The sequence below is a fragment of the Temnothorax nylanderi genome, unplaced genomic scaffold (assembly GCF_030848795.1).
Source record: "Temnothorax nylanderi isolate EJ_2023f unplaced genomic scaffold, tnyl_v1.0 TNYL_tig0007_pilon, whole genome shotgun sequence".
NCBI classification, from domain to species: Eukaryota; Metazoa; Arthropoda; class Insecta; order Hymenoptera; family Formicidae; genus Temnothorax; species Temnothorax nylanderi.
In genome coordinates this window covers 2,659,839-2,687,271 of record NW_027249069.1, presented here as the reverse complement: position 1 = coordinate 2,687,271, position 27,433 = coordinate 2,659,839, and the positions used below count along the sequence as shown (strand labels likewise).

The 27,433-nt window shown below is 40.9% G+C and overlaps 1 protein-coding gene across 3 annotated transcripts in view; it reads right to left on the bottom strand.

Annotated features, from left to right (window-relative positions):
- Positions 1–39: 39 nt before the first annotated feature.
- The window catches only part of Fas2 (fasciclin 2), a 90,044-nt gene continuing 62,650 nt past the window's right edge, over positions 40–27,433 (bottom strand). Inside the window, exons 2-10 of one of the 3 annotated variants that reach the window (XM_071720841.1) lie at positions 23,699–23,870; positions 20,653–20,819; positions 19,911–20,176; positions 18,496–19,561; positions 17,610–18,062; positions 7,357–7,488; positions 6,804–6,873; positions 6,138–6,263; positions 40–4,165 (exon numbers count right to left, since the gene is read on the bottom strand). In XM_071720841.1, the coding sequence (XP_071576942.1) occupies positions 4,024–4,165; positions 6,138–6,263; positions 6,804–6,873; positions 7,357–7,488; positions 17,610–18,062; positions 18,496–19,561; positions 19,911–20,176; positions 20,653–20,819; positions 23,699–23,870 (2,594 nt within the window). In that variant the 3' untranslated portion in view covers positions 40–4,023. Of the gene's footprint in view, positions 4,166–6,137; positions 6,264–6,803; positions 6,874–7,356; positions 7,489–9,060; positions 16,728–17,609; positions 18,063–18,495; positions 19,562–19,910; positions 20,177–20,652; positions 20,820–23,698; positions 23,871–27,433 lie in introns of those variants that run through there. The other 2 variants (XM_071720845.1, XM_071720854.1) reach the window with 2 other exon arrangements.

Genomic DNA, 27,433 nt, shown 5'->3' with positions numbered 1-27,433 from the left:
TTTCAACCCTGTCTATCCATCCATCTTTCTCACCTTGAAAACTTTTTCACTTTTTATTCGAGAGCACGATTTCTTGTCGCGTACAGAAAAAGCATTACATAAAAAATACGCCTTACATCTACGGAACTTTAATACTCGGTAATGATCTCCAAATCGGAAGATGCGCAGTAATACTTTTTGTGTGGGAAGCTACTTGTCAAGGATTTACGGCTTTTGGCAACGGATACAAAATAGCTAGAGGTGCTAGAAACGATGATGCGTCTCGCTCGCCGATGCGAAGTGATCGCGCGACATCCGTCACGCGACTTGTTTATATTTTCCATGTACATATATATCATTTTTTTTCTTTCATGTATAATATATATATTTATATTTTATATTTATATGTATTCATTGACTTACGTGCTAATAAGTACTATGGTATTTGGCAAATTCTCTGTCTTACGTAAAAAAGCTATCTGCACGGAACGCGTGTTCGCGAATATGAGAAAGCGTGCCAACTTTCGATTTCGATGTATCAACAGGTGCAATGATATAATATCCGATGGGAACGTCCTCGCTGCTAGTTCTAGATTTTCTACACTTTGTTCTTTTCCGTCTCTTTTCAGTTCTGTACAGAAGTATATAATCTTCGCTTTACAAAATTAATGACCAGCCGTAATTAATTTTAAAATTAATTCAGTGATAATTCAATTCTTTTCCAGTTCCAGAAAGAGAGTCGTCACTCGAATTGCATTTGAAGCTAATCGACGTTCGTGAAATCTTTCATTGGAATCTACGTAAAGCGCTAGGGCGAAAAAATTTCCGTTCTCTGGATTTATCATTGCACCTGACTGACCTGACGATACAACAATCTGTTACAATGTTATTTCTCCTCGGATGTGTGTCGCCCACCGTCGGCTTTCCGCGAGGACACGCATTCCGTGCTGGTGCAGGTTTCTCTAGACCTACCAAAAACTCTTCTAAGATTTATCCTCGATACGTCTTACAATTAAGGAAAAACGTTTACAAGCATTTACAAAAACTTATCACATTTTAACTGCGTTTCTTTCTGCAAAAGCCATCTTAGACATTAGGGCAAGAGCGGTACGGTTTCTTTTACTCGCTATATTCGGATATATTAATTATATGGCAGCTTTTTCCGATGTCATACTCTTGCGATTCGCTGACCGAAAATCCGACTGGCAAGCTCCGTGTATCTGCAAGACTTGACACTTGTCACGGTAAATACCATTTGCTTTTGATTACACTATACATACATGTTCAGAGAGACTTTTAGCGTCAAGGTAGCGCGTCCAAATTTTATCAGAAATTCTATTATTAATTCGCGCTAACCGACTGTTCTTGCATCCTAATATCGCAGTCTATGTTGCCAGTAGAGTTTCTTTTTCCAACTTTATTTTGTCTATATGAACAACCACAATTGATCACCGTAATTATAGTGACTTCTGTAATGTCAGTACAAATACACAGTGTCGCAAGAGTCGCCCTATTTTCATTTTACTTCTCTTCTCAATTTCTAAAGACTATAAAAAATTTTTTTATCCTTACAGAAAAGCGCGAATTTTACTAATAATAAAAATTAAAAAAGCAACATATATATATATATATATAAAAGACAAGCCGCTCTTATGTCTCATAGACAAGGTAACATTATAAAACATATACGTTAAATTATCACTAAAATAAAAAGGTAATTGAGAGCCTTTCTCACTCGAGGTAAAAAGTAAATGCATAAATATACAAGGGTGGTTATGATTATATAAATGTACGAAGAACGAACGAACTCGCTACAAGGATATGCGAGATTTAAGTAGTAATTCACTCATAACTATAGTGGTCACACGCATGATCGTAAGACTCGACAAAGAACACGTGCGTATTGAACAATACGCGATCGGCGATTAAACGATGCAATTCGATATTTATCTTCGGCTACTTGAACGACAGTCGGTTACGATTCCATTGGTTCGACATATAAAAGAATCAGTCTTTGGATTAAAAAAAAATGGTGAAAAGGATTGAACATTACGATCACGGAGTCAAGGAATTTATGAGAATAAAAGCGCGTCAAATACATATCGCGTATGTATGTGAAAGCCTACCTACTGTATACGTTTTTCGATTGACAGTCATTCCTAATCGAAAGACGTGGAGAAGGATGAGGTATGAACGTGAGGGAAAGAGAAATAGATTGTTCAAGGTGTATGTACAGTTTCGAAGGTTGCCGCAAAATCGCGTACCTCGTTTAAAAGGGAAGAAAGAGAGTTTCTCTGTTGGCGCTTGAGGAATATGAAAGCAACACTCACATTCTTAAACATTCTGAAAACGGAGAACGGCCTTTTTACACAAGAGATTTCTCCAAGGTGCCTCAAATTATTTTGTTTTACGAGCGCTGAATGAGCGCAATATATAGTGTCACAAGTAAATTTTATCGCAATTAAAATTTTATGGCGCTAAAAAAATAACTGCTAAATAAACATTAAAAATAAACATAACAATCGGTTAATAAATAAATCGGTAAAAAAAAACTTTACATTTACAGAGGAAATGCCGAAGACTGATGAAGTCGACTATAAATTTTGCTCCCCATTTTCATCTTGTCCAAGAATATCTCGATTCTTTCACTATTACTGGAATTTAGATATGTCTTATTGAACTCCCTGTAAGATTTCGAAAGAACCTTATAACTCGAACAGTCTTTCTTTAATCCAATATTAAGTCAGTATTAAAAACAATCTTTTCACAATGACGATGAATTGAAGTTATCTGGATGTCATACCACGAAGAATACGAGCGTTGCATTTTCGCGCGATTATATATCCCTCAAATGCAATCTTCTTTCCTAACGAACATGAAGTTTCTCTTCTCTCTTCTCTTTACCTTCATGCGCAACAGAGTACGACTTTCCGCGCGGGTCTTCTTGAAACCGCGCGCGACAAAGGACGCGATACTACCCAGCGTACTAGACTGTGATAATCTAAAGGGTGCCTCGAAGCGTTCATCTAAATCGATCAGTCGACCTCTACCAATTGCACGACGAATTTTTGTACATTCTTCTTGCCAGCTTCTTAATCTTCTTCTCGCGCAAGCGATCTACCTACTCCTCATTTCCTTGCGTTATAACGTTAAAATTATATCCGTATTTTCCTCCTAAGAGCAACTACCGAGTAAGCTTCGCTTACTTCGTACTTCTCGTTTTCGTAAGCTATCGATTATCCGTGCTCCTTCGCATGCTTCGGCGAGTACACTGACGGGGGCAAAAAGAGTTCAAGACTGCTTTTATGCTCAAGGGACAAACCTTCCAAACGTGACATATTCGTCGATGAAAACTACCTTGGATCAACCTTTTTGATGTTATTTTCAAGCGATCTTGCGGTAGTCAAAGAGAGCTAGTAAAATATTCTGATCAAATCGCTTTTCACTTTGTATCTTAATATGTTTCAGGTAAAAGCGCAGTGGAGGGATATGTCAGGTTTCCAAAGTTTTGCTCCTTCCTTAAGCGGTTAGCTTACCTTACACGCGAAATCAGACGTGTGCAGCGAGAACCTTGCGGCAAAGTAATAGGCGACAAGTTCACCGAGGAAGCGCTTTCAGGGGATTCTACGGGGAAGTGTAGGCGGCAAGTGTATCGCAGTACACGAGGTAAGAGGTTTCGAGAGGGAAGAAAGGCGGGTCGGCGCGGCGGTACGACCGTGAAAACCGCGCGTAACGTTTGAGAGCAAAACGAAAAGCAGAGGCTCGGGCGGAGAGAGACTCGGCGCTGAATGGCGAAAGAGCAACCCGCGTCAAGGCTTCGTCCCGGAAAAATTCCGGCGAGGCGGATCGCCGAATCCTCTCCCGTCCTCCCGCAAGCGGGCTCGCGAACGTACGAAATGATGATCCCCGCTCGGCGCGTCCTACTTTTCGTTTCTTGCTTTTCATTTCCTTATTTCTTCTTTTTTTTTCGAGAACACTTTTCAGCCGGAAACCGCGCTGCGCGTTTCCGGAAACGATTTACAATCTAGTACGCCGGAAGAATATCTAGACGGCCGAGTCCTTGCCGACGAAGCCGGTCTTGGAGACGGACCTCTTGCCGTCGAAGGTGATGGAGGTCTCCCGGCGCAGTCCGGAATCGATGATCGGCGTGATCTTCTTCTCCTCCTTCAGCGGCTCCTTCTCGTCTCTGCAAAAGCGTCAAGACAACATTTGTCGGGGTTTCCGTGATTTCCGCGATGTCATGTTAACTTCTAATACCGGGCAGAAAAAAAGTAGAAAAAAGAAGAAAGCATGTCCATATGCGACGCGTGGTGCGACATCGAATATACACGTCAGGCATGCTGTCACTCGCAAAGTAAAAGAATTGTCACAGCGAGAGAGGTTCCGGAGAAACGCTGCGTCTCTCTCTATATGCCATTTTTGATATCGATAAATCCCGAGGGATCCGCGCTTATTACGATTCTTGGGATGCTTCGTGGGCTGTTCCAAGCATGATGAAACAGCGTTCAATTTTCTGAGCGTGCACATGCACAAAGTACGCAGAAGAATAAAAAAAGGGATTTGCCGCCTATTTTTTATAAAATCATTATAAATATTTAAAAACATATATATGCTGTGTTTCTTATACTTCAAATAAAACTTTTTCAATTCTAAAACCGTCTTATTTTTATTAATATATATATTTTTGGTAATTTGTGCTTTGTACAAGATGCCCGCGTTTTTTGAGGAAATAAAATTCAAATAACGATTGAATGTAATCCGTGAGCATCGTTAAAGATACGAACCATTGAGCGGAACAGTATATTTTTGTTATTTTCAGAAATAAGGAATTTCCGAAGCATTTAATTTAGCTATTCTGAGATAATTAGAAAAGAAGATATATAAAAAAATATATGAAATTAAATAGAATGTTGAAATAGAATGAATAATTATGTAAATTTATTTTCGTCATATTTTCGTCAGGATTCAAAAAATCGATCTTACATTTTGGTTTCTTTTTTTTTATTTATGCGAACAACATCTAGTTAATAATTTCCTTATTTCTTTATCAATTCATACCATTTTCGTTCAAGGTATATCAAGTTGTTACAGCGTTTAACTCGCAGTGCTATTTGCGCTTCGTAAAGCACAAAACTGGCAGGTCGGGAAGAAGACTCGCATACTTGTTGCAACATTGTGCGGTAACGGAACGGACTAGAGAGAATTAAGGACAAAGTGAGCGTTATTCCAAAGTGTATTGTGCATGCGGCATGGCCAAAGCTCAAGCGAGTACCGGCTCTATGCGCGTTACAACGAAATAATATTAAAAAGTGTCCACTCGCAGGCGGCATCCGACGGAACAGTTTAGTTTAGCGAGTCTAATGTTGATTTTATAATTAACAATCCATTCAATAAGCAAAAATCACGAATTAAGGAACTAAAGTATTCTCTTTTTTAAATCATTCCTTTCTTATAAAACATAAACAAATTTTTTCTATCTCTGTGACTGTAATTTCACTGAAATTTCCAACAATATATGTATACATCATAAAATAATTCTGAAAAATTTCAAATTTACTGCTTCTTTTTCTTCTTGATACGTGAGCATTCATATATTTTCGCATTTCGCTAAAAAAAAGGGGGGAAAATGTATTATGTGCCATGCTGTCTGGTCGAAGTTGTCCATAATCCATTCCACGGATGTTAAAAGAGGGAGAGATATAATGCGCCACTCCTATGCGTAGCCACGAGTGGACACGGATGCCGGCGCAACAAAAAAGTGTAAAAAATAAATGTGTTGCAAAACGAGGAATGGTTGGCGGCACAATGAATGCATCCAACGGATCGAACGTGTTTTCTTCCATGCTCATCGAGCTCTCTTCGATGCGTATCGACGACTTCCCTTACGAGACGGTTCATCCCCCGAACGAGCCGTCGGACGAGTCCAGCGGTGGGTACCGCGCCGTCGCTTGGGGAAGTCAGGCAAGAAAAGTACGCAAAATAAAAAAAAAAGAGAAGGAGGAGAAGAGTCTCCGAAAGCTTCGAAAGAAAAGAGAAGAAAGAGGAGGAAAAAGAGAGGTGGAAAAAAACATCATGCAAAGTGGAAAGCCGTGTCGGAGCCCCTTCGTGAGGGGCCATGCTTCTTACTGATTTCGCTTATACATCGTTTTCTCTCTTACATGGCAGTGTGTTTGACCAATCTAATGGTATTTTTTCCACTACCCGAGTCTTGGATGGCCGTGACCCCGGCGACATTGGCCATTTTTTGGTCGCAATACGGCAACGGAAACCGCCAACCGTAAAGACTACCGGTAAAGAAAAAAAAGAGAGAAATACGAGAGGAGTCAAAGTGTTGTTCGCTGTGTCTGCCGGCGGGCTACTCTCTAACATTTAATATCGTCACTCCACCACCGTCATCGCATCCACTATCGTCCATTCTGTCGCGCGAGACGCGATTATGCGAGGGCAAATCGCGAACGCGCGCAGAATTGTGCAGGTAATACGGGAGAAATCCCGGTGCACTCGCGTTTCTAATCAAATTGTCGGCGAGAGAAAGAAGTAACGCGAACTCGACGGTCGAGAGATAATAAAGACGGAAGAGGAAAAAAAAAATAAAAGAAACCGTTCCGAACGTGTGAACGAAAGTTCAATGACGGGTGCAAAGTTCGATAACATGATAAAGTAGCGCTAGACTTGCCAAAGCACAATGTAGAATACATATGTAATAAGTGTAAACGAGAGAAATGCGGTAAGATTGTATATCCAAGAAAAGAGTATCTCATAATACATATATATTCAGAATACCGTTGCGCCGCGAGTTTCGGAGTATTCAGCGAGAGACTCACCTGCCGAGCTTCGTGTCTTCCTCGTCGACTGGTTTCCGCCGAGACCGTTCGCGCATGTAGTTAATAATTCCTGTAACGGAAAAAGTGGACAAACATTATTGCGGGGAAATGTTATTAACCATTAAAACAGAGAAGCGTGCAATATTTTAATATTGCTAGATTTACGAAACAATACTAATTGTCTCATTTAATTTTCGACATCGCGCGCGTTTGGAATATTTTTTTACGCTTTACTAAAAAGCTTTCACCAGTTTTTAATTAATATGCAATTAACTCCTTTTCAAAATTACACATTTTCATAGGTAAACTCCAAAATATAAATTCCGCCGAAATTGAGTGACATAATTAGCCGTAATGAGTAATAACCAGCTGGAGCTTTCATTATTGAGCTACACGTGATTGGTAGATAACAATCGTGCGATGAACGTAATTAACAATAATGCAAACGCGAACGGAACTTCGATATTTCCTACTATATTGTACAGTATAACGCGCGAGGGAGTTTATCAATGATCCGCTCAAGCAGCGCTCGATGATTTAACGCCGGGCTCACCTGTCTTGCGCACGCAGCAGCAGATGGCATCGATGATGATAAAGATGACGAATATCGTCGCGAGGACAATGCCGATTATGGCTCCGCTCGATATCAACGGGCCGTGATGCTGCAGCACGCTGGTATCTACACCTTGAAAGACGATAAAAGCATATCATTCTTAAACATATCCATCCGTGGCACGCGTGTATATGTATATCGCAAGTCCGTTAGTGCAAAAGCGATACTGAACGATGTTTGGTGATGGTTAACAATCGTTGCATTCGAACGTGTACTTGGTGATACACGTCGTGGAAGCGGTTGTGAGAAAGGGTGCGATAAGACATGCTTGAGAAAACGTACTGGTACGTTTTTCTGATCTAACAAAGTCACCGTTATCCGTACGGATTATTTAATAAATAGCAACCGATACAACAAGATTATCGATCAATTTTACGATTTATGTAATTACGGTTACAATTTTAGCAAATCATATGTCATAATCCTCCCGTTTTTTTAGGCCTGAAATAGTTGAAATGCACGATTGTAGCTAGAATTACAGATAATTAATTTAAAATAATTACTGTTACGTTAATAATCTATTAGATATTAAACAGTATTATTAACATTATTAGCGATTACATCGTTAATGTTAATATATTATTCGATAAACATATAATTCAAACGCGCGCGAGGTAAAATTCTCTCACGTCGATACAGTAATTAAGATAATTGCTTCTCGAGTGCCGCGCGGCCACGGTGTCGCATCACCAAACACGTTCCATGTACAATGATATTTTAGTCTCCTGAAAAGAAACAAGATCTCGGCGGGGTTGTGTAAGGGAGATGCGGCAAAAATCCGTCTTTATCAAAGGAGGAAACCAAAAACCAGAAGGCAACAACGGCAAAGACATACAAGTGGTGATTGTCGGTTAAGGAGACACAGAGTGTACGTGTATGACTGTGCAAATGAGTGTGTATGTACGTGTGTTTTTTTTTCGTGTGTACGTGTGTGTAACACGCCGGTTAATGGATCGCGATAATTAGCGCACTGCAAGAGCGTAGAAGCGATAGAAGAGTCTCGGTCTCGCAACACCACACAACACGAGCTGTGCTAAAAAGCTCAAGGGAGAAGGGACGAGGGGGAGGGAAAAAAGCTCATTCACTAGCTTCCCACAACCGGATGTTAGTTCTCTACGCGCCACTAGTCTAAAAGTGCTACCTCCACACAAAAAGCCCCTCCCACCAACTGTGAGTGCCTCGCATTTGGTTCTGTCTTACATTCACTCATTCGTTCTCTGTCATTCAGCCTTTTTCTCACACTTCTTCCCTCATTCTCTCACTGCCAATCCTTAACAGAGCTCTCAACTACGTTAATTAGCGGCCACAACCTTGCACTTGCTTGTACTTTAAGGGGATATTTACCGTTTTCGGCGGCGCGCGTCGCTTCCCGGTGGGTTTTTTTTATCATAATTATAAAGTAAAGAGAGAGGCGATGTGTATGATAAGCGAAAAAATAAACAAGACCGCCGAAAAAGAAACCATCTCAAATTGCAAAAACGCGCGGCCAGAAGGGCAAATCTCGGCTGATTCCCGGTCGAACGATCATCATCCCGTCTCCGTCCTCCTTCCGCTCGTCATTCCGTTCGAAAGTTTTGGAAAATCGACAATTTTTTGGCACGGGATATACAATTTGAAGGTGGCTTCTCCGCTGGCTCGGATTCGTCCATCCGTATTGTTCTTTTTTTCTCCTTAGACACTCACATATATTTTTCTTACGTCGCTCCGTTGTATTTACAATATATATTGAATGTTTTCGCACAGGAAAGAACGAGTTATACGAGTTTATCCTCCTCATAAATACGAACATAGTTAGGCACTAGGCTAGTACATATCCTTAGACGTATATGTAAATGGTTTTATCTACCTATCTATCTATGTATATTCTTTATATATACGTTTGTACATATACGTGTATATCGTATATACGTGTATCATGTGTCTGGGTGTACGTGTATCTGTAGCGTGTAAATATATACCCTTCGGAAACTACGAGCGGAGACCACCGTAATAAAAAATTTAAAAAAGACAGGAAAGAACGGAGAAGAACAAGGGATCGCCACGCGCGATCATCGAATGTCTCGTATCGTAAAAGTAACCGGAGCGGCAATGGGAACCGAACGGCCGCGTTGAAATTCGATTTCGCATTCCGGTCTATTTTCGGTCCGTGTCGTAACGTGCCTAGCACCACGTCGGCGCGATTCTTAAACCTGGACAATCTCCGTATACCGCCTAAAGTAAACTCATAGTGGCATGTGTATCCTTTTTTCTGCCTTTACCCGAAAAAAAAAACCGGTGCGGATTACGAAAAAATAGCGCATTGGGAAAAAAATTGTGTTTTTATTAACGCTCCGTAAGCGGTTTAAACGTTTTCTTTCTCCGACGCAAAAGTGATTCTGTTTGCAGACATTGTGTTTAACGCGCTAGAAAATCTCTAAAACCCGTACCTTATTATGTTTAAACAAGATAACAGAATAGAACAAAACTGAGAGTCGCAAAAAATGCACTAATGCACTGGCGGAAGGCTTTTCCAAATACGGGCGGATGTTTATTATTAACCGAGCCGCACACCGAAACGCGTTTTTGTACGTGAACCTTCAGGCACTCATTCGACATCTTTTTATCAATATTCCAATATTAAATGAACCATAAACATAAACCCTTCTATCACCGAGAGGTAATAAAATTATGGTTAAATTTAATTTCATGAAAATATCTTCATGTAGTTTCTCGTTGAATAATATTTAAATAATATTTCGCGATATAAAATAACAATAAAAAAATTTATCAAACAATTACAACCCAAAAGAATTACTTTGTAAAGTGATTTCAGTGCTCTTTTCTCCAATGGAAGGGTTAAGCTGGCGCCGTTCCACCGCGCGGATTCGAGGATCTGATACTGCGAAATCGCGCGAAAACCATGCATGCCCATCGGAAATAGATCGCGAAGAGTATCGCGCTTATGTTTTTGAGTTTCTCGCCCTCTCGTCGTTCCAGCGCCCTCCGATTCATCCTCTCGACGCGGTTCTCTTTAAGCGCGGCGGCTATTTATAAAACGACATGGCGCGGCGCGGCGCCCGGCACCATCGGAGGTTCCACGAACGGATTCGCATTCGCGAGCAGACCTATTCGGGCTCTTCTGCGTTTCCTTGTTTCTATCTCCCTCGCGAAGTCGCGCGCGGATAAGTACTCGAGGATGGACTCGGCGCATCAGCCAGCGCAAATACACGGCTCTCCTCCTCTCGAGCGATCCATTTGTACGCGCGCAGAGAGATTATCTCCGTAATGAGAAACACTCCAGCTGCTGTTGCTGGGAAACTTCTTGCTCGAACATAGACACGTCCAGATTGTGTATATATTTGACGTTGTATTATTTCGGCGTCTCTCGGGAAACGTTTTGGGAAACGCGGTACCTATGCCACAACATTGAAAGCATTGAAAGTAACAATCGTGGTAACATAAGTAACGAAGACAAAGAAAAATGCGTCAGAAAATTAGCGGCTCAAATGAATTTGAAATAAAGAAAAAAACTTTAGAAGCTTTTCGGATCGAAATAAAAAAAAAAAAAAAAGATCATTGACTTCATCAATGAAAAGTCGTTCAATTTCTTTCGAATTACTTCACTCGACTAGACGACAGCAATTCTTCCCGCAAGATAAATTCTATGTAGTCGCCATACAATCGCCCTACAAAGCGAGTCAATCGGAATAATCCCGCATTCCCTGCTAATTGATTCCGTCCGCAATCGCGTCCTCGAGATGATGATGCCGGTGCTCGAAGCGTCCCGGGTGAAAGCAAACGCTCGCGCAAACAATGAGTCGTCGTCGCCGAATGGAGCATTTATACGCTCGCAATTTATCCGGACACGGTGCGGCGCGCAGTTTGCGCGGGGGGAATCGATCCTTCGAGCACAAAACACAAAGCCGCCTTGATTTCCCGGCAGAGACAATTCCGGCTACGGCGCAAGAATCGAGGATCGATTGGATATCCTACGGAGGGCTGGTCGCGTGGCGTCTCTCTGATGGTTTGAGGCTCTCCGCAAACACGCTCGTCTGCGCCCGTGCCGTAGGGCGAGGAGGAGAGGAGAACGAATCATGCACGTTCGCGTAATTAGTCCGCGTGAATCGCGACACGTCGAACAATCGCGCATAAAGAGCCGTTTGTTCGTGACTGTAGCCCCCACAACCCCGCGTCGCGCCCATTTAACGTTAAATTGCCGTCTGCTTCTGGAATTACTGTATTCTTTTGGTATATGAAGAAACTACATAATGGTCCTTGTAACGGTCCGTATTCTCGTCACGAACGATTCGACCATCGCTGAATTTCCCCATCTAATTTTGAGATATCTACGAAGAATATATTCGAACATTATTGCAAATGAATTGAAAGCATGGAGACAATGTTCGTACGAAATAAAAAATGGAACAATGAAATTTAACGTGAAATACGTGGCGCGTAGAGGATCATTAAATACGGGTTAAATGCGGGCAATAGACTTTCCGATACTCTCCCGACATTGACGAAAATGGACTCGACATTGACAGAACTGCGCGACTCTGTTCGATGAAATGGAATAACGGTAGATCGTGTCTTTACCGAAGCGGCGGACTAAATCGATACCATGGCTCTGTTCGTTGCAATTTCACGAATCCTTTTATCGAGACAAAGTGCGAATTTCGAGGGATTTCGTCCGGCCAGTTCCAGTTACAATCGTTCTCGAGCTCTCCGGGAGGAGAGCACGCCCGGTGATTTCCGCCAGAAAGGAGGAAAACTCATCGGAGGAAGATTCGCGACGGATGGGAAACCATTTCGGCAACTATATCGTTCCCCTCGAATCGTTTTCTTCTGGCCGTCGCGTCTGCTGCTCGTCGACATTGTCTTTATCATCGGTTTAAAGCCTTCCGCCCGCGCCCGTCTCCGCGCTCGTCTTTCACCGGTTTGAAGCGTCGTCTGAAAAGCGGACTTTATCCGTGCGCGCGCTCGCTCGCGTGGCCACGCTTTCTTCCGCTTCGCAACGTTTCCGAAGTTACGCTGGGAGTTTATTGTCACGGGAGGCAAAAACAGCGTACTTGCGCGTATCATTTTCCCGTCGACTGGATACAGTCGAGTACTTTTACGACTGTAAATGGAAGTAAGGAGCTTGTTGTCCGTGTCGGGGTCCATCTATCACGATATTTAATCATATTTGTAGCTAAGAGTCTCAGTGTCGGAGTGTCGGTTTTATTATCGATCCGACGATAATGAGTGTCAATACCACGAAACTAGATTAATCAATATCATTCTATCGCTCGGAAACACAGAAGGGCGGGCGAAAGAAATCGGACAAGAAGAAATTCGACTACCCGTAATGATGAAGCTCACTTCTGCTCTTGGATCCGATATCTTACTTCCATTTTTCTCTCGAGACACAGGATGTTATTGGTTATTCTAGTTCCGGGGCGTGGGAATACATTTGCGGGAAAAGTTGCTGATCTTATAACCGGCATTCTCGTAAGATTTGCAGACGTGTTTGTTCCCATAAATTCGCGATAGTATGCCCTACATACCTCAGTCTCAGATAAAGGTTTGTTTGCACCGTGCGAATACTAAGGGACATCTCGAGTCACTGCAATATTACCAATTGGTAATATTATATTCGGTATAATTGTTAATTAAGATCGTATTGTTCTTACGCTATGTGTTCGGTTATGTATATGGTCCATTTCACACTTTTATCGCATTAAATTTTGATGACAGATTTTTTGCGGATGCATATGGAATCGATTTTTCATTACCGAAAATTTTTTACGCAACGACCTTTTAATTTCCAATATTGTCAGCCATTTAATTTGAAATAAATAAAAATTCTACCGAAATTGAATTTGAAATAAACAGAAATATAAAGTAGGTCTTAAATATGAGTTTAATTTAGAGCTTCTAGAGAGAGAGCCTTAATTCGTAACATTTTAATTTTTAATAATAGACCCGTAAAATTACGCAGTCTTTGAAATTCTTATCATTAGAAAATCGCCTTGAGATTATTAAAAAATCCGTCATCAAAATCCGATAAGCTCGTCGTATCAAATGCCGAGAACTCGCGACCGAGTTCTCCGCGTTCTCCATCGAAACGGGGACGTCGTGTATGGAATGGGAACATCGCCGATGAGGCTCGGCGTGACGCATCGCTAAGTTAAAAAAAAAAATAAGAAGGGGAGTAATGATAACAAAGCGCATGCCATGCGTTGTGAACTAATATCTATAAGAACCCAGGCATTGCGAACAGACATAAAAGAGACGTAAAAAGATTTAGGTCGAAGACCTCGTCACATCGAGATCGATCGTCGGTGTTTTCGCGTTGAGCTTTGCGGGGAGGCGATCAATGCGTATGTGTATATGTGTGTGTGGGTGTACGTGTGTGTACAGGCACTTGAGGTAAAAGACCGCCCGCGTTCCGATACGACCAGGCCTTCGAGATCGAACCGCGCTCCTTTTGTAGTCTCTTATCCAGGAATCGAAACCGTATAATTTCGAGTTCAATTTTCGAGCGAAAGAACAGAAAAAGAAAATGCACTTTACACCAATCGTCGCGCGGTTCCACCGAATAACTACGTCAGAATAACTACGTTACGAAATGGAGGAATGAAGTAAATGAGAAAATTCAACGAATTTCCAATGTTGAAGTTAACAATAACTGCGACTTTTAATTTCTGTGATTTCTAGTTAGTTTTTTTTAAAATAATTTTAACTACTTTCATTTGCTATCCTTAGAAAGTCATTTCGCAATTTCATTTATTGTAGAATATTGTGTTTGTAACAATTTAACTGAATGTTCCAGTTACCCCGCTCGATATTGGAGAACAGTTTGCGTATCTTTCACATCGAAATCTAAACTAGTTAAAATTAAACCGATCTCGATTCCTTATCTCATCGCCCGAGATTAGTGATTAATCACGACAGTAGTTACTAGTGATAATTACGGCAGCGGTGATGGCGGCTACTGCCGGTGGCGGCGGTTATGGATACGGTAAGAGCTACGGCGATAACAAATTTATAATTATAATGTAAATGTAATAAGAATCGTATAAATCGTAATGATCGCAACACACAGATCATGCGCACACTAAACATGTATCTCAAAACTAGTCAAGCGAAACTAATGATTGAATAAATTACCCCAAAAAAATAAAGATTACAAAAGAAAAAAGATAAACAAATCGAAGGCAAGAGAGGAGAGAAAAATCAGACGCAATTTTCATACAAAATTAATCAAACTAAAATATTAAATGGCAGTCGTGTGAGTCGTCGTATTCTTTCGGATTTTGTCTCGCGATTAATCGTAGAACCCGACCGTAGAATTACAGATTACTTTTTTAATCCATAAATATTTACGATGAGATTTCCACTCCGAATAAATAATTTTTGAAGAATTTATACTGTAATAATTTCACATTATCGTATTGAGTGATATAAAAATACACAGAAATCAAATGCACGTAAAACACAGCAATTTAAATGAGAGCAATTTACTGCTGTATCGTGTAAAAATACGAAAAAAATTGTCTTCGAGATTAAACCGATAATTCGTTACAGCATCACAGAATTTCTTTATTCATTTGTCTCTTCATGGTCAGATCTTTATTCACGTTGCAGAGGTCGGGTTCTAGGATTAAAGTTCCAGGATCTTGTGTGCGTGATGCGACTTCGCGAGGAGTTTCGCTCGCTCGTGTGAAATTCTTTGCCTCGTAAAAGAACCTCGCACAAACGCGAATCATGGATATAAAAGTGTCGATTTTTACAAAGGAGGAAAATGTCCCACCTCTCAAGGCCTCGATAAAAACGGATTTTTTTTCGTAAAGGTAAGCACCCGTCGTTCCTACGCGTTGTATAATTTATTAATTTTTTTTCCGACTGCTATGACGGATTAGCGATTTTCCGAATACTTTATCGATCGCGTTTCCTTAAATGCTCTATTATTCTTTTCCCTCCTTTTTATTCTTCAATCAATCTTTATCTAAAACATTCGTTAATTTCTCTTTATAAAAATCAGATCGCAAAAGACGTGAAAAAAGTTTTGTCTAAAAATACTTTCGACGTATATTAATTAGCAAACTCAGTAAACAGCTCCAATGCTCCAATTGTAAGTATTTAACGGGCCAACAATTATTATATTCGTATTCGTGCGTGATTTACGAGTAGCCGTGATTCTAATCGCGGCTGTTCGTTCCCTTAATATCGATTATAAATATCCTTCCTTTTCGTCGCGTAAACTTTGCGCGTGAGTAGCCGACAATTCAGGGCAGTAGTACTCTTACGGTCACACTACCTTTATATAGCCTCACGCTCGTATATAGTCACATCCGACATAAATCGTTAATTTATGCTCGAACCAACCTATGTGTAGGGAAGCACATTCTTCTTTTTACTTATCGATATAACATACCATACAAAAGTTCGTAAACTGCAAAAGTTGACGAAGCGTAGTCGTGACTTATGTATCCTTAGCTCTGTTAAAAAATGCATAAAATCTGACTCTAATTAAGAAACAAAAGTCGTAACACGCGAAATAATTGGTACAGTAGGTACGTTATTCGTTTTGGTTACGTGAATTCTCTCGCGCCAAGGCGGCGCGAGGGAACATTATCTTTGCGCACTGCGGCACCCGTCTCTTACAGAAGTCACCAAGGTACAGCCTTAAACTTATGTATGAAAAAGGAAAATGATAGAAAACGTACCAGTACGTTCATACTAACACGCAGTGAGCATTTAACAAATAATACGTATAAATACACTTCGCATCGCGTCTTTTCACGTTCTTCCTTCTTACACAGAACCCACTTAAATGCTACTCCTTTTACTCTCGGAATGTACCGGCGAACGTATCAATTTACTCAAGTTCTTCGTTGTCGATCGTTTTACTGCTAAATGGATGTATAAATGAACGACACAATCGTGTACAAATGTCCCGCGATTAACTTTCGCCGTCGTGTCTCGCACGAAATCGTGTCAAACGGAAAACGCTTTCGTATCCGAGATTCATCTAGGTAATTCGATTCGGATTCGAACGAAACACGCCGAGTCGCAGGAAATCACGAAAAGGGGTGTGTTATATTAGTGGAGCGTGTGTGTCACTTTCGTCCATCGTGGTGTCTCGCTTGTACTGTCGGCCTCGCGAATTCGCCTCGCTTCCTATCGCGTGCGTTCACGACGGAGGGAGGATTAGAGCGCGAGGAGCAAATATCCCTGACGGCGACTCTAAATGGCTAGAGATAGGAGCATTACTGCTGCGGTAATGGCGACGCCGGTCTTGCAAGTATCACCAGCATTACTGTAGTCCACAGTGATGCCCGTAGATTCTGAATGGATAAAAAGGCTTTGTGTAATAAAAAAGATCTTCTCTGCTCCAAGTACGGATGTCGTCGTCGCGTAAAATATCTTTAACGTTTTTACAAGCCCGCCGACGGTCACCGGGTAGCTTTAGCTAGTTGGTGTCTTGCGTCAAGGGTCAAGGGATCTGAGGACTTCATCAAATCCTATAATCTTGATTAACGCCAGAAGAGCCGGGGGCTTGCTATTTTTTATAAAAATCATTTTTCATTTTGCGTAAAATAGGAGGCAAGCTATATAACGTGCATAAAAAGTCGAATCGTATGAAAATTATCACGAGTATTAATATAAAAATCCTATAAAATGTACATTATATCTAGAAATAAGAATGCAAAGTATTATACACTTACAATGTAAATATTTTCTTTTTATCATCTTGCACTCTACTAATATTAATAATGAATTTATAAAACACGTAAACTGCTTAAAAAATAACATTAAAATGCTTAGCGGGCAAAATAATTATTTAGGCCTTTCTGGCGATTACAAGATCGTTTCGCCATCGAAAAAACCAATTAAAGAAGTTACTGAGAAAATCAATAAAAAAAAAAAGATAGTTAAACTGAGTAGAAACCTCCTAGGCGAAGAAACGAAAGACCTCAAATAACCCTTTTCCCTCCCCGTTGAACAAACAAAAATAGGGGCGACAAACTGACAAACGATTTGAAGATCGCGAAGAAAAAAAATATTCAGTGCAGTAGCTTCGTGCACATATATATATAAATATATATTTCAAAAGGAATTATATATCTCGAGTGGAAATCATTACGAGAAATGTAGATACGTCATGGCAATAATTATGTTGGATCGTAGGAACACCGAGAATTAATTGCGAAGGACCACCAACTTACCTCTAGCCGTCCTGAACTTGGCGTATCCGGGTTCGCTGAAGCCCATCACGTTGTGAGCCTTCAACTCGACCGTGTAGAAAGCATCGTATTTCAGGTCCTTGATATACTGCCTCGTCCTGCCTGGATAGACATCCAACGATCGGCAGGTATCCTCCAATTTTTCCCAGTCGCCGGTGACGCGTCTTATCTGGCAGTACCTGATCTGGTACAGGTCTATGGGTTCACCATTATCCGGCGGCGTTGTCCAGCTAAGCTCGTACTGGTGACTGTACGGAGAAAGCTCGTATTCAGAGCCCGGCGTCGTCATGATCTTCGGCTCCTTCGGCACCGTCCTGCCGGGTGTGGTTTCAATGTGCAAGTTACCCCAGTTACCCAGGCCGACCTGGTTTCTCGCCGCGAATCGGAACTCGTAGGGCGTCTGCGGTTTCAAACCCTCAATGACATATAAGGAACCTGAAGGGAATTGTTCGCATGACATTTAACTATTATAAATTAAAAAGCTTGAGATAAAAGTATGTTAAATCACGTAAAAAAAAACATCAAAAGAAAACAACATAAAAAGAGTAATTAAAAATATAATTTGTCTTTAATATATGCGCGTATGTTTTATATATTATATTCAATTTATTATTTTTATACTTGTAAATATATACCACCATAGATTCTAAGTTGGACTTCCTACTTTTCCTCATATACTTTATATTCTCACGAATAAAATTAACGTTTCGCGTTTCTTAATTATTTACGTATTCAGAAGTAAAATATTGCAATAAATGTTCTCAAATATATCCAATAAAAGTTGATTAATTTATTAATTTAAATAAGGTTACTTTTTTATGTAAATTCATTATAATTGAAAGAACATATATTTAATTGTAAGACTTACCGACAGACCACGTCTTGTTCATCGCGTCTTGCCAGGTCCGAAAGTTTTGTTCTTTGTATTGCACGGAAATAGTCATGATAGGTAAATCTGGTTGCAAAGGCGGTATCAGATCGAATCTTATCGTTGTGGCAGTGACCTCGACCATCTTGACGTTCAAGAGCTGTCCGGGTCTGGTCGCTTCCCTCAGCTCGATCAAGTGCTCCCGCGTGCCGTGAGTATTCATAGCGATGCATTTATAATTAGTGTAATATCTCCGGTCAATCGGTTTTATCATGAGAATGGACTTCGGTCCGTTACCAATCTGCTTGATCAGGGGGTCGTTGTCGATCCTCTGATCCCCGTAAAAGGTCCAGCGTATCGTCGCGTTCGGTATACTCTCGGCGATGCAGGTGAGATTCACCGGTCGGGCGTCCCAGGACCAAACCGTGGCGTTCGGCATGTTGCGGAAGGAGGGCGGGAACTCCACGGTCAGATGACCGTTCTTGTAGGCGACACCGCCGGTATTTTTCGCCACACATTCGTACAGGCCGTCGTTGTCGGTGAGAGCGTCAAGTATCGACAGGGTGCCGACAGTCTCACCGGACACGTCGTCCGCATCGTTCTTCAAGTTGATCCGGTCATCTTGCGGCTGAGCGCCTTTCATGTATGGCTTGTCAGCGGTGAGCTTCCTGAAGGTCACCTCGGGCGGTGGTCGGCCGAAGGCTTTGCATTTAATATCTACGTCTTTGCCCTCCACCACGGTCTTGTTCACGAATTCCATAATTTTCGGCTTGACGATCACGTTCACCAGGATGTTGGCGTTGGCATCGCCGGCGGCGTTGCGCGCGGTGCACTGATACTCGCCCGCGTCTTCGCGATTCACGTTTGTGATGGTGACCACACCTGTGACCGGATTGACGTTGAAGCGATCGGCGGTGGACAGGTTCTGTTGAGTGAGAGATTTAACCCATTGCACCGTTGGTGGCGGCTTGCCAGTAACTTTGTTGCCACACTTAAGGTTTGCGTTTTCGCCTTCGATGATGTCTACCGGGCTCAGGATCTCTTCGATCATAGGTCTTACGTGTACCTAGTAAGAATTAACGAAGAAAACTGTTTATGTAGAGAGAGTTATATTAGACAATTAAAAAATAAATAGACACACAGATTTATTTCAATTCTCGGATAAATTGTCTCTAAAAATTAACAGTAAATTAAAGAAAACATATTAGCAAATTGATAGTGCGTTAATAAAAATAAAATCACTAGTTGTAATGTTGTTGTGATAAAGCAGCTAACGTACGACAATTAATGAGTGTAACAAAAAACGTAATGGTAATAATTATCTAGTGAATTTAGTTCACAGGAAATATTTATGCAGTTTCTGAAATAACTTGTGATATTTTTTAGTCGGTGCTATGTAATCACTAAAATAGTACCTCAACGCGGATAGGTCGCTCTTTCAATTCTCCTGTGGTCTGCACCGACGCACGACACGTATATATGCCGTCGTCGGACTCTTGAACGTTCTTGATCTTCAAGGCGTAAGTGGTTATAACGTGGTGATCGTTCGTCTTGATCAGTTCTCCGTTATAAAGCCAATCAACCGAAGGCGATGGCCTAGCGCGTACTTGACACTGAATATCGAAGTCTTCCCCGAGAATGGGATACTGATTTGGCGGCGCATTGTCCCACGTGATCGCAACTATTGATAACAAATCGAAAATTCTGTTTGGAAAAATATTGCGACGCCACGTCGATCTCCCGGAAGAAAAAATATGCATGTTATTTAACTAGTTTAAATCCATTTATATATAGATTAAAAAACTGAGATTTTTACTGCTATATAGTAAATGTCTGATATGTCTAAAAAATATTAACTTAAAATGAATATGTCTCTAATATGACTGCCAAAAATATTAATTGAAATGAAATACCCATTATTTGATAATGTCTGGCCTTATTAAAAAGTTATGCACAATTCCTAATGAAGTTTTAATAAAAAAAAATTTTACTATCGTTATAAATTTATATGCACTATACGGACTTTTGGATCACATTTCATCGTTAAATTAATTAAATCCTGCTCGTTATACTTCGCGCTGGGAGATATTTTATTCCGTATCGGAATAATTTCACTTAAAAATTAAAATGCGACGGAATTTTAAATTCTATACTCACTAATAGTATCGATTGTCACGGACTTGCTCAACTGCACATTACGCGCATAATTCCCCTTGCACGTGTACTTCCCGGCCTGGTCCTCCTGAAGGGAATTAAAGAACAGGGACAGACTGCTATCCTGATGCAATTCGGTGTACATGGGTGGCTTCGTGCCCGCGTACGTGCTGTGGAGAATAACGTCACAGTTTGCAAACGAAACAACTCGCAACATCGGTCAGAGCACACCAATTGACGGTAATGATCAATGACATCGCATGGTGATATTGCGTTCGTGCATACGTGCATATGTTCTTCGTGGATGACGCGAGAATGACGTGTAAACGACAACGAGATGCATTCACATGACCTCGTATTATTCAACGTTGCACAATATGGCATGGCGTATCGGCGTATGATGCGAGTACAGGTACAGGTATATGATGGTATGGATGTATTCAAGCAATTTCCATATAGTGTATCGGGCGACGAGATGCCGGATGTAATATCGCGTGACGTCGATGATGAAGGTTACGAATATGGATTTTGCGGATTAAGAAGGTGGTTGGAAGTGATAGGGCCAGAAGCGCAGCTGTTCCGCGACCGCGTTTACGTCTTCAGAGAACGGATAATCATTGGAGATACGTCGCATCGAGTTTAATATTTCGAACAGAAAATATGGAAAATATCGAACAATATGGAAAATATCATACGGAAAATACCGTGGACGTCCAGAAATTAAATTTGTTATTGCGGAGTAGCAGAGTATTATGACAATCACGATGCACGAACACAAAACAAGTAATAATGATGATTGATATGCGAAATCTTTGGGAAAAAAAATGACTGTTATCACAATCTGTCAATTACGTGTATATAGAACGATCGAAAAATCCCGACAAAAATTCTTATATATAGTTTTTTTTTAAATTAAATAAATGGCACGTGAATTTTTTTCTGGTTCAGTTTGTTCTCGACGTATCGATTTTCGTAACAGCCTGTATTCGTGTAATGACGCTGTGAAGAACGTATAATTGAGAGGCGTAAAATAGCCCGAAACGGGACGATTTTACCCGGGAATGTCACACGCGGCACTCTTGACGACGAATGTACTTAATTATGCAAATCGTACTCGGGGTTCGAGTAATCGTGCAAACACGCGACATGACGAATCAGTTACCAGGGTTAACGTTCGTTAGATTATTTGGTTGTTGGATTAAATATTTCGCACAATATGGAGCGACACATTACATTAATTGTTAGCAATATCGGACAGACTCGCACGAATAAAGAAATAAATATTGCAGATGAAAGTGAAATAGTGTTTGCGAGTATGCACAGAACTGCGCTATTATGGACCTGGTTAATTACTGCTGATGCATACACATACTACATACAAATGCGCAGTGCCCTAGAAAGATCGTGTTTCATTTTTAATCCTGCGAGCTCGAGTATTTTAATTATAAAACTAGTTAAAATTCAAAATTGAAGAGTACGAGTGAATTTCAAAAATGTAAAAGAAAAAATCTTTTAAACAATTGAAAGATTTTAAATTTTACTTTGACACCACGTGTTAAAAAATTAAGTAGATTAACTTTAATTGTACTCAATGCTAAAAATTTACGTATAATTGAAATCGCTCTCTCTCTCCCTCTCCCTCTCTCTTTCTCTCTCTCTCTCTCTCTTTCTCTTGCGACAAACAAAGTCAAATTTGAATTATTAACAGATCCCGTTGAAAGAACAATGATTCTAGGTTCTCGATATGCATGAACGTATAAACGAAAAATTCGTTCGTTGTTCGATGAATTTTTTTTCCGGCCAACGAGTTTTCTCGGCATGTGAGGGCATTCAATAAGTCAGGTACACCGGTGCGAACGTTCGAAACTTTTCCAGCCGGCTTAACGAGCAATAGCCGGTTCGCGAACTGCAATCGGTTCGCGTTGCAGCAATTAAGAGCTCCGTGGCGCGGACTGCGGGAAACGTGGCTACATCGTGGGAAAATGATTGTATCGAACTCGGGGTGAAGTGACGGGTGAGTGTATCCGCAAAGTGAGAGAGATGGAGAAGCAGCACACGAACGAGCACTACTACTAGCTGCATGTTGGATCTTCAATTCAACGGGTTTTATACTCATTTTCCAAACGGTAAGAAGGCGTATGTGAGTATGCTTTACAAGTAACAAAAATTTGTTGAATTAGTGTCGCAACAAGCTTTCCCGTTTGTGTGTTTAAATATGTACAGTTCTGTTGAGTTAAACTTTTAATAATTTGTGCTCTTTATAAAGACTCAGATTATTAACCCTTCGCAGAACAAATGGGGGTTCCAAGACCCACTCGATATTTCCATTTCGAATTTTACGGAGATTTTACGGACTCATAAAAAAACCCCAAACAAGAATCAGGCATATATAACGGTATAAATTCTTTAAGCCTTTGAAAGTATACTTGAATTTTTTCAGATTTTTTATGGCACCATCACAGCTTGAAAATCTTAACTGGCGTAAAAGACCCACTTAATCGACGAAAGCAGTAGAATTACACATATTCTGTGAAGGGTCAATAATCATGATTGAAATTTACAATTACATTCTGTAAAATTATTAAAAACACGACGTGTATAATTATCGAATGTTAACATTTTACTCGTGAATGTTAATAAAAAGAAATGCCATTTCAAAATTATTTCAATAATTCATTGTGTGCATTGCTTCAGTAAATTTCACTTCTCAATTAAAATAAATTTCGCAAGTACTTTAACGAAGCTTGAGGTGAAATATATTATTCGCTTGAATGTAATTGATTAATACAGCAATTCGTATGTAAATATCAACGACGGAAAAGGAAGACTCTCTAGATTCATCATTCTTATAATTGCTTGGACGTAACAACTCCTCAGAAAAGGATAGTAACACTAACAGCTTATATCTTCGACTAATTAACTGTCATCTTCTCGATTGCTAATTATAATATAGATAGAGAAGCGCCGTTGACGTGAACGCTCTTGAGTCATCTTGAAAATATTAATTTATAAGCAAAAAAGGAAGAATAGATCGTGATAATCGACTTACTTGAGAAAGTCGATCGGGCGGTCCAGCGGATCGAGCCATTGCATCTGGTTGACGAGCGATGGATCATCTACCTTCGGTTTGCACGTAAGAATGATGCTGGAGCCGATCGGCTTCGTCTGCGTCTCGCCGTTCGGCAGGATGTCTAAGTACGGATCCGCCGCGTTCGCGTAAGCTGCAACAAGAAGAAAATCACGAACGTCATTATGCTGACAAGAAAGACAAGTGCGTGCGTGTGTATATGTATATGTTTGCGTGTGTAACAGAAATGATCGTAGTCGCCATAGACCGGCGGAAAACACCGGTTTCGATAATGATATAATTAGCGGGGCATTGTGACAATCATTATTTATTTTTGCATAAATGCAAAAAGTATAGGAACGATAAGCGTGCAAGTAATTGCATTCGCGCATATCTTCAGTAATTTTCAACGACATTTATCTTAAGTGCCTAGATTTACAACTTTTTGTTACTAAAACTTAAACATTTTTAAATTTTTAAAGTCTATAATTGACACTTGCATATCTATTCTAATTTATTACCATAATTATTGTATATTTGCTTTAAAAAGATTATGCTAAAGTAGATAATAAATCGTCGAGTTTATCATTATTTTGAGTACTAAATTTTGAATACGAGCTTCCCTAAAACTTCAATTCCTTTTTTTCCCCAAGAATATCAACCACATTGTTTAAAAAAAGATGTACATGTATCTCAATTAAAATATAGAGGACAATAAAGGAGACATGATTCACTATTATTTCCAGATACTTTCCTTTTGTCGCGTTAAATCTCATCATTCATTATAATTTTAACGAGTAGATAAAAATTAACCTGTTTTTTTTTTCTCTTAAAATCACGCAATGTGAAGCAACTCCCTGGAGAGATAAACCCGCACGGTTGCAGTCTTACCCACGCGAGTGGGACGAGGCGACACCGTCCCCGGCAGCGGGGGTGGCGGCGGCGCCGTCATCACGTAAATGCACAACACGGAGAGGCAGATCGGCGTCGTCTCGGCGTTCATGGTTTGCGTCGCGCAACGGAAAGCAACTTCGGGGACCGAGATGCGTACGTGAACTATGACGACGGTATGCGAGCGTCGTCGTCGGAATGCAGGCGTGCGCGACGGGTGCCCCCGACGCCGTCGGCGCGGCTCGGCGTGGCGGCAGGCATAACAGGAAGCGGGAATTGAGCTAATTAATTGCGGCGAGCGAAAGTGCGGAATTGCCCTAACTGGGAAACGCTCCGTGACCTCCTCCTCCTCCTCCTTCTGTTTCTGCTCTCCTCCTCTCTTCCTCTTCTCGTCCCGCGTCATCCGGACGTAAACTGCATCAATGGCGTAATGCAGAATAGATGCTCGCTCGCCTGCTCTCTCTATATCTCTCTTCCTCCCTCTCTCCTTTTCTCTCTCGCGGCGCCAGCTTTGCAAGCTCATTAGCTCGTTAACTTCGCGCACGTAAAGCCCGAACTACCTGACGAATGGAAATGACGGCGCAACGAGGGAATCATTATCGAATTTACGGGAGACCGGCGGCCGCAACTGGAACCACTCGTTAAATCCGTGGGAATTTCTCGAGTTGCGTGGAGAAACGCGCCGATTCGCGATTACACGCGGTTAACTGTGATCGAGCTTAAAACACGAGTGCCCACATATCCCAACTGACGGTCGATTTCCGTTTCGCGCGGATTAAGTGGGACGATAATGGATTTACGTTCGCGTTACAACGCTTCCCGCACACGTGCGTGCTATCACTGATTGTCAAATTGACAGCGCGAGCGTTTCACGGGAAAGAGATCGAACGGTCAGTGAAAAAAAAATATATATATAGTATATGTATGCGATGCGAGCACAATGTGATGAGTGAGCCGTGTAATCGAAATACGGGATCGGGGCCAGTTCGCCTAAATAATTCTTTTTTTTTTGCACTGGATGCGAGAGCGCGTCGCTGTGTAACAGTTGATCTCGTAAATACTGAAACCGCGGAACGGTGGATGCTGCAAAAATAATTGAATACGGATTAAAAAAGCGGGCTCGAGATAGAGAACAGGACTACGCCGCTGATGCAAGCGAGCAGCTCGCGTGTGACGCAGATCGCGTCTGACGTAATCGACAATGGCACGAAAATTGAAACCGCCGCAAATTGCCGGCGGAAAAAAGTCGACTCTCCCGTTCCCGCGAAAAATTTCCGTACGATCTACTCTTGTCGTAGGTATTAGAAGAATGAAAATATAACAGAAATTTTGAACAAAATTCAAAGACGTATCGCCCCGAAAAGAACAAAACGTAGTAGAATTCTTTCAGCTACCATCCATAAAATTTATTCTCGACGGCTCAGTTTTCTCTCAGTTTATATTTCTAGATATATTTATTCAAAAAATAATCATATCGCAAAAATAAATACAGATATCCCCCGTGTTATGCTACTTCGCTTTTACGAAAGATCTGTACTATGTATATCATGAAATAAATATTAATTTTATTTCATTTCCGATGTTTATTATCTTTGAATAATTTACCATTTATTTTAATTACTTCTGTCGTTGTGGCTTCGTTAAAGATATCTCCGGCGAAATCTGTGCGAGATGATTATTTCATCGCGGATAATGCAAATGCATCGTCCGAGAAACCGAGAGAGAACCGTTAATTTCTGTAATAGCCCGTGCGAGGACGCGGAAAGGTTACAAACCTTCCTAACGGAGGAACTTCCTTAATTGGCCTAAGACTCATCGGGACGAGTTCTTGCGTGCGGTCAATTAAAGGATCTCGCCTGCGCGCTTCGCTTCGCCCTGCTCCCCAGCAAACTCGAGGAGGACTTTAAGCTGCTTTTACGACATCTTTCTATAAGCCGCAACGGACTATCAGATCTAACTACGCAATGAAGTATGACAATCATCAGGCGAGCATATTTTAAGTACCTCGCAAAAAAAAACATTCAATTCGCGCTGCTTATTAATTCTAGAATCTCTTTTAAAATCCTTTTTCAAGTTTAATATCTTTTCAGTTAGTGTAAATTCGCGACACAGTTTCTCGAATATCAAAGAGCATATTTTTTTTTATATAAACAAAAAATATGAAATGTTCTCACGCTTCGTTGAATTTATTTCGATTAAAAATAGAAATAAACATCTGTGATTAAATTTATCAAAATTCGGTTAACAATCCGCTATATTTTTTACTGTAATTAAACTACAGCCATTTCATTAAACTGTTTGATTGTGCTGGAAGCAACTATATTCACATCCCAACTTTAACGTGTGCGATAACGGGCGAAGTACTTCTCCTCGTCTTCTCGAAAATTCACACGTAAGAGGTCAAGCTTATACAAATTGCGATAAGTTTCGACGGTACATTCGAGCTGAAGTCTGTATCTAGGGGAGACGATATCGCGATAAGACACTTGCAACGTTCGCTTAACGTCACCGGCATTTGCTTAAACAAAGTTTGCTTAAACTTCGAACTGGGTGAATGGTGAGAAATGTGTTAAATCTTCCTGGTCGTCGCTAATTGTCTCCGACCGTGCATTACGTACAATAGTCACAATCAAGCGGCAAGTCGTTTTGATTAATGACACGACTTTCCGCCCGAAAATATGCTTTCGTTCTGCTATCGAGCCCTTGATCTCAGGACTATCTCGAAACACAATGGGGATTATAATTTCGGCCAGCTGTCATTTCAGTAGCCTATGCACAATGGCGGATCCCTATAGTAGGTCTAATTTTACTCTCACGGCCCCGTCA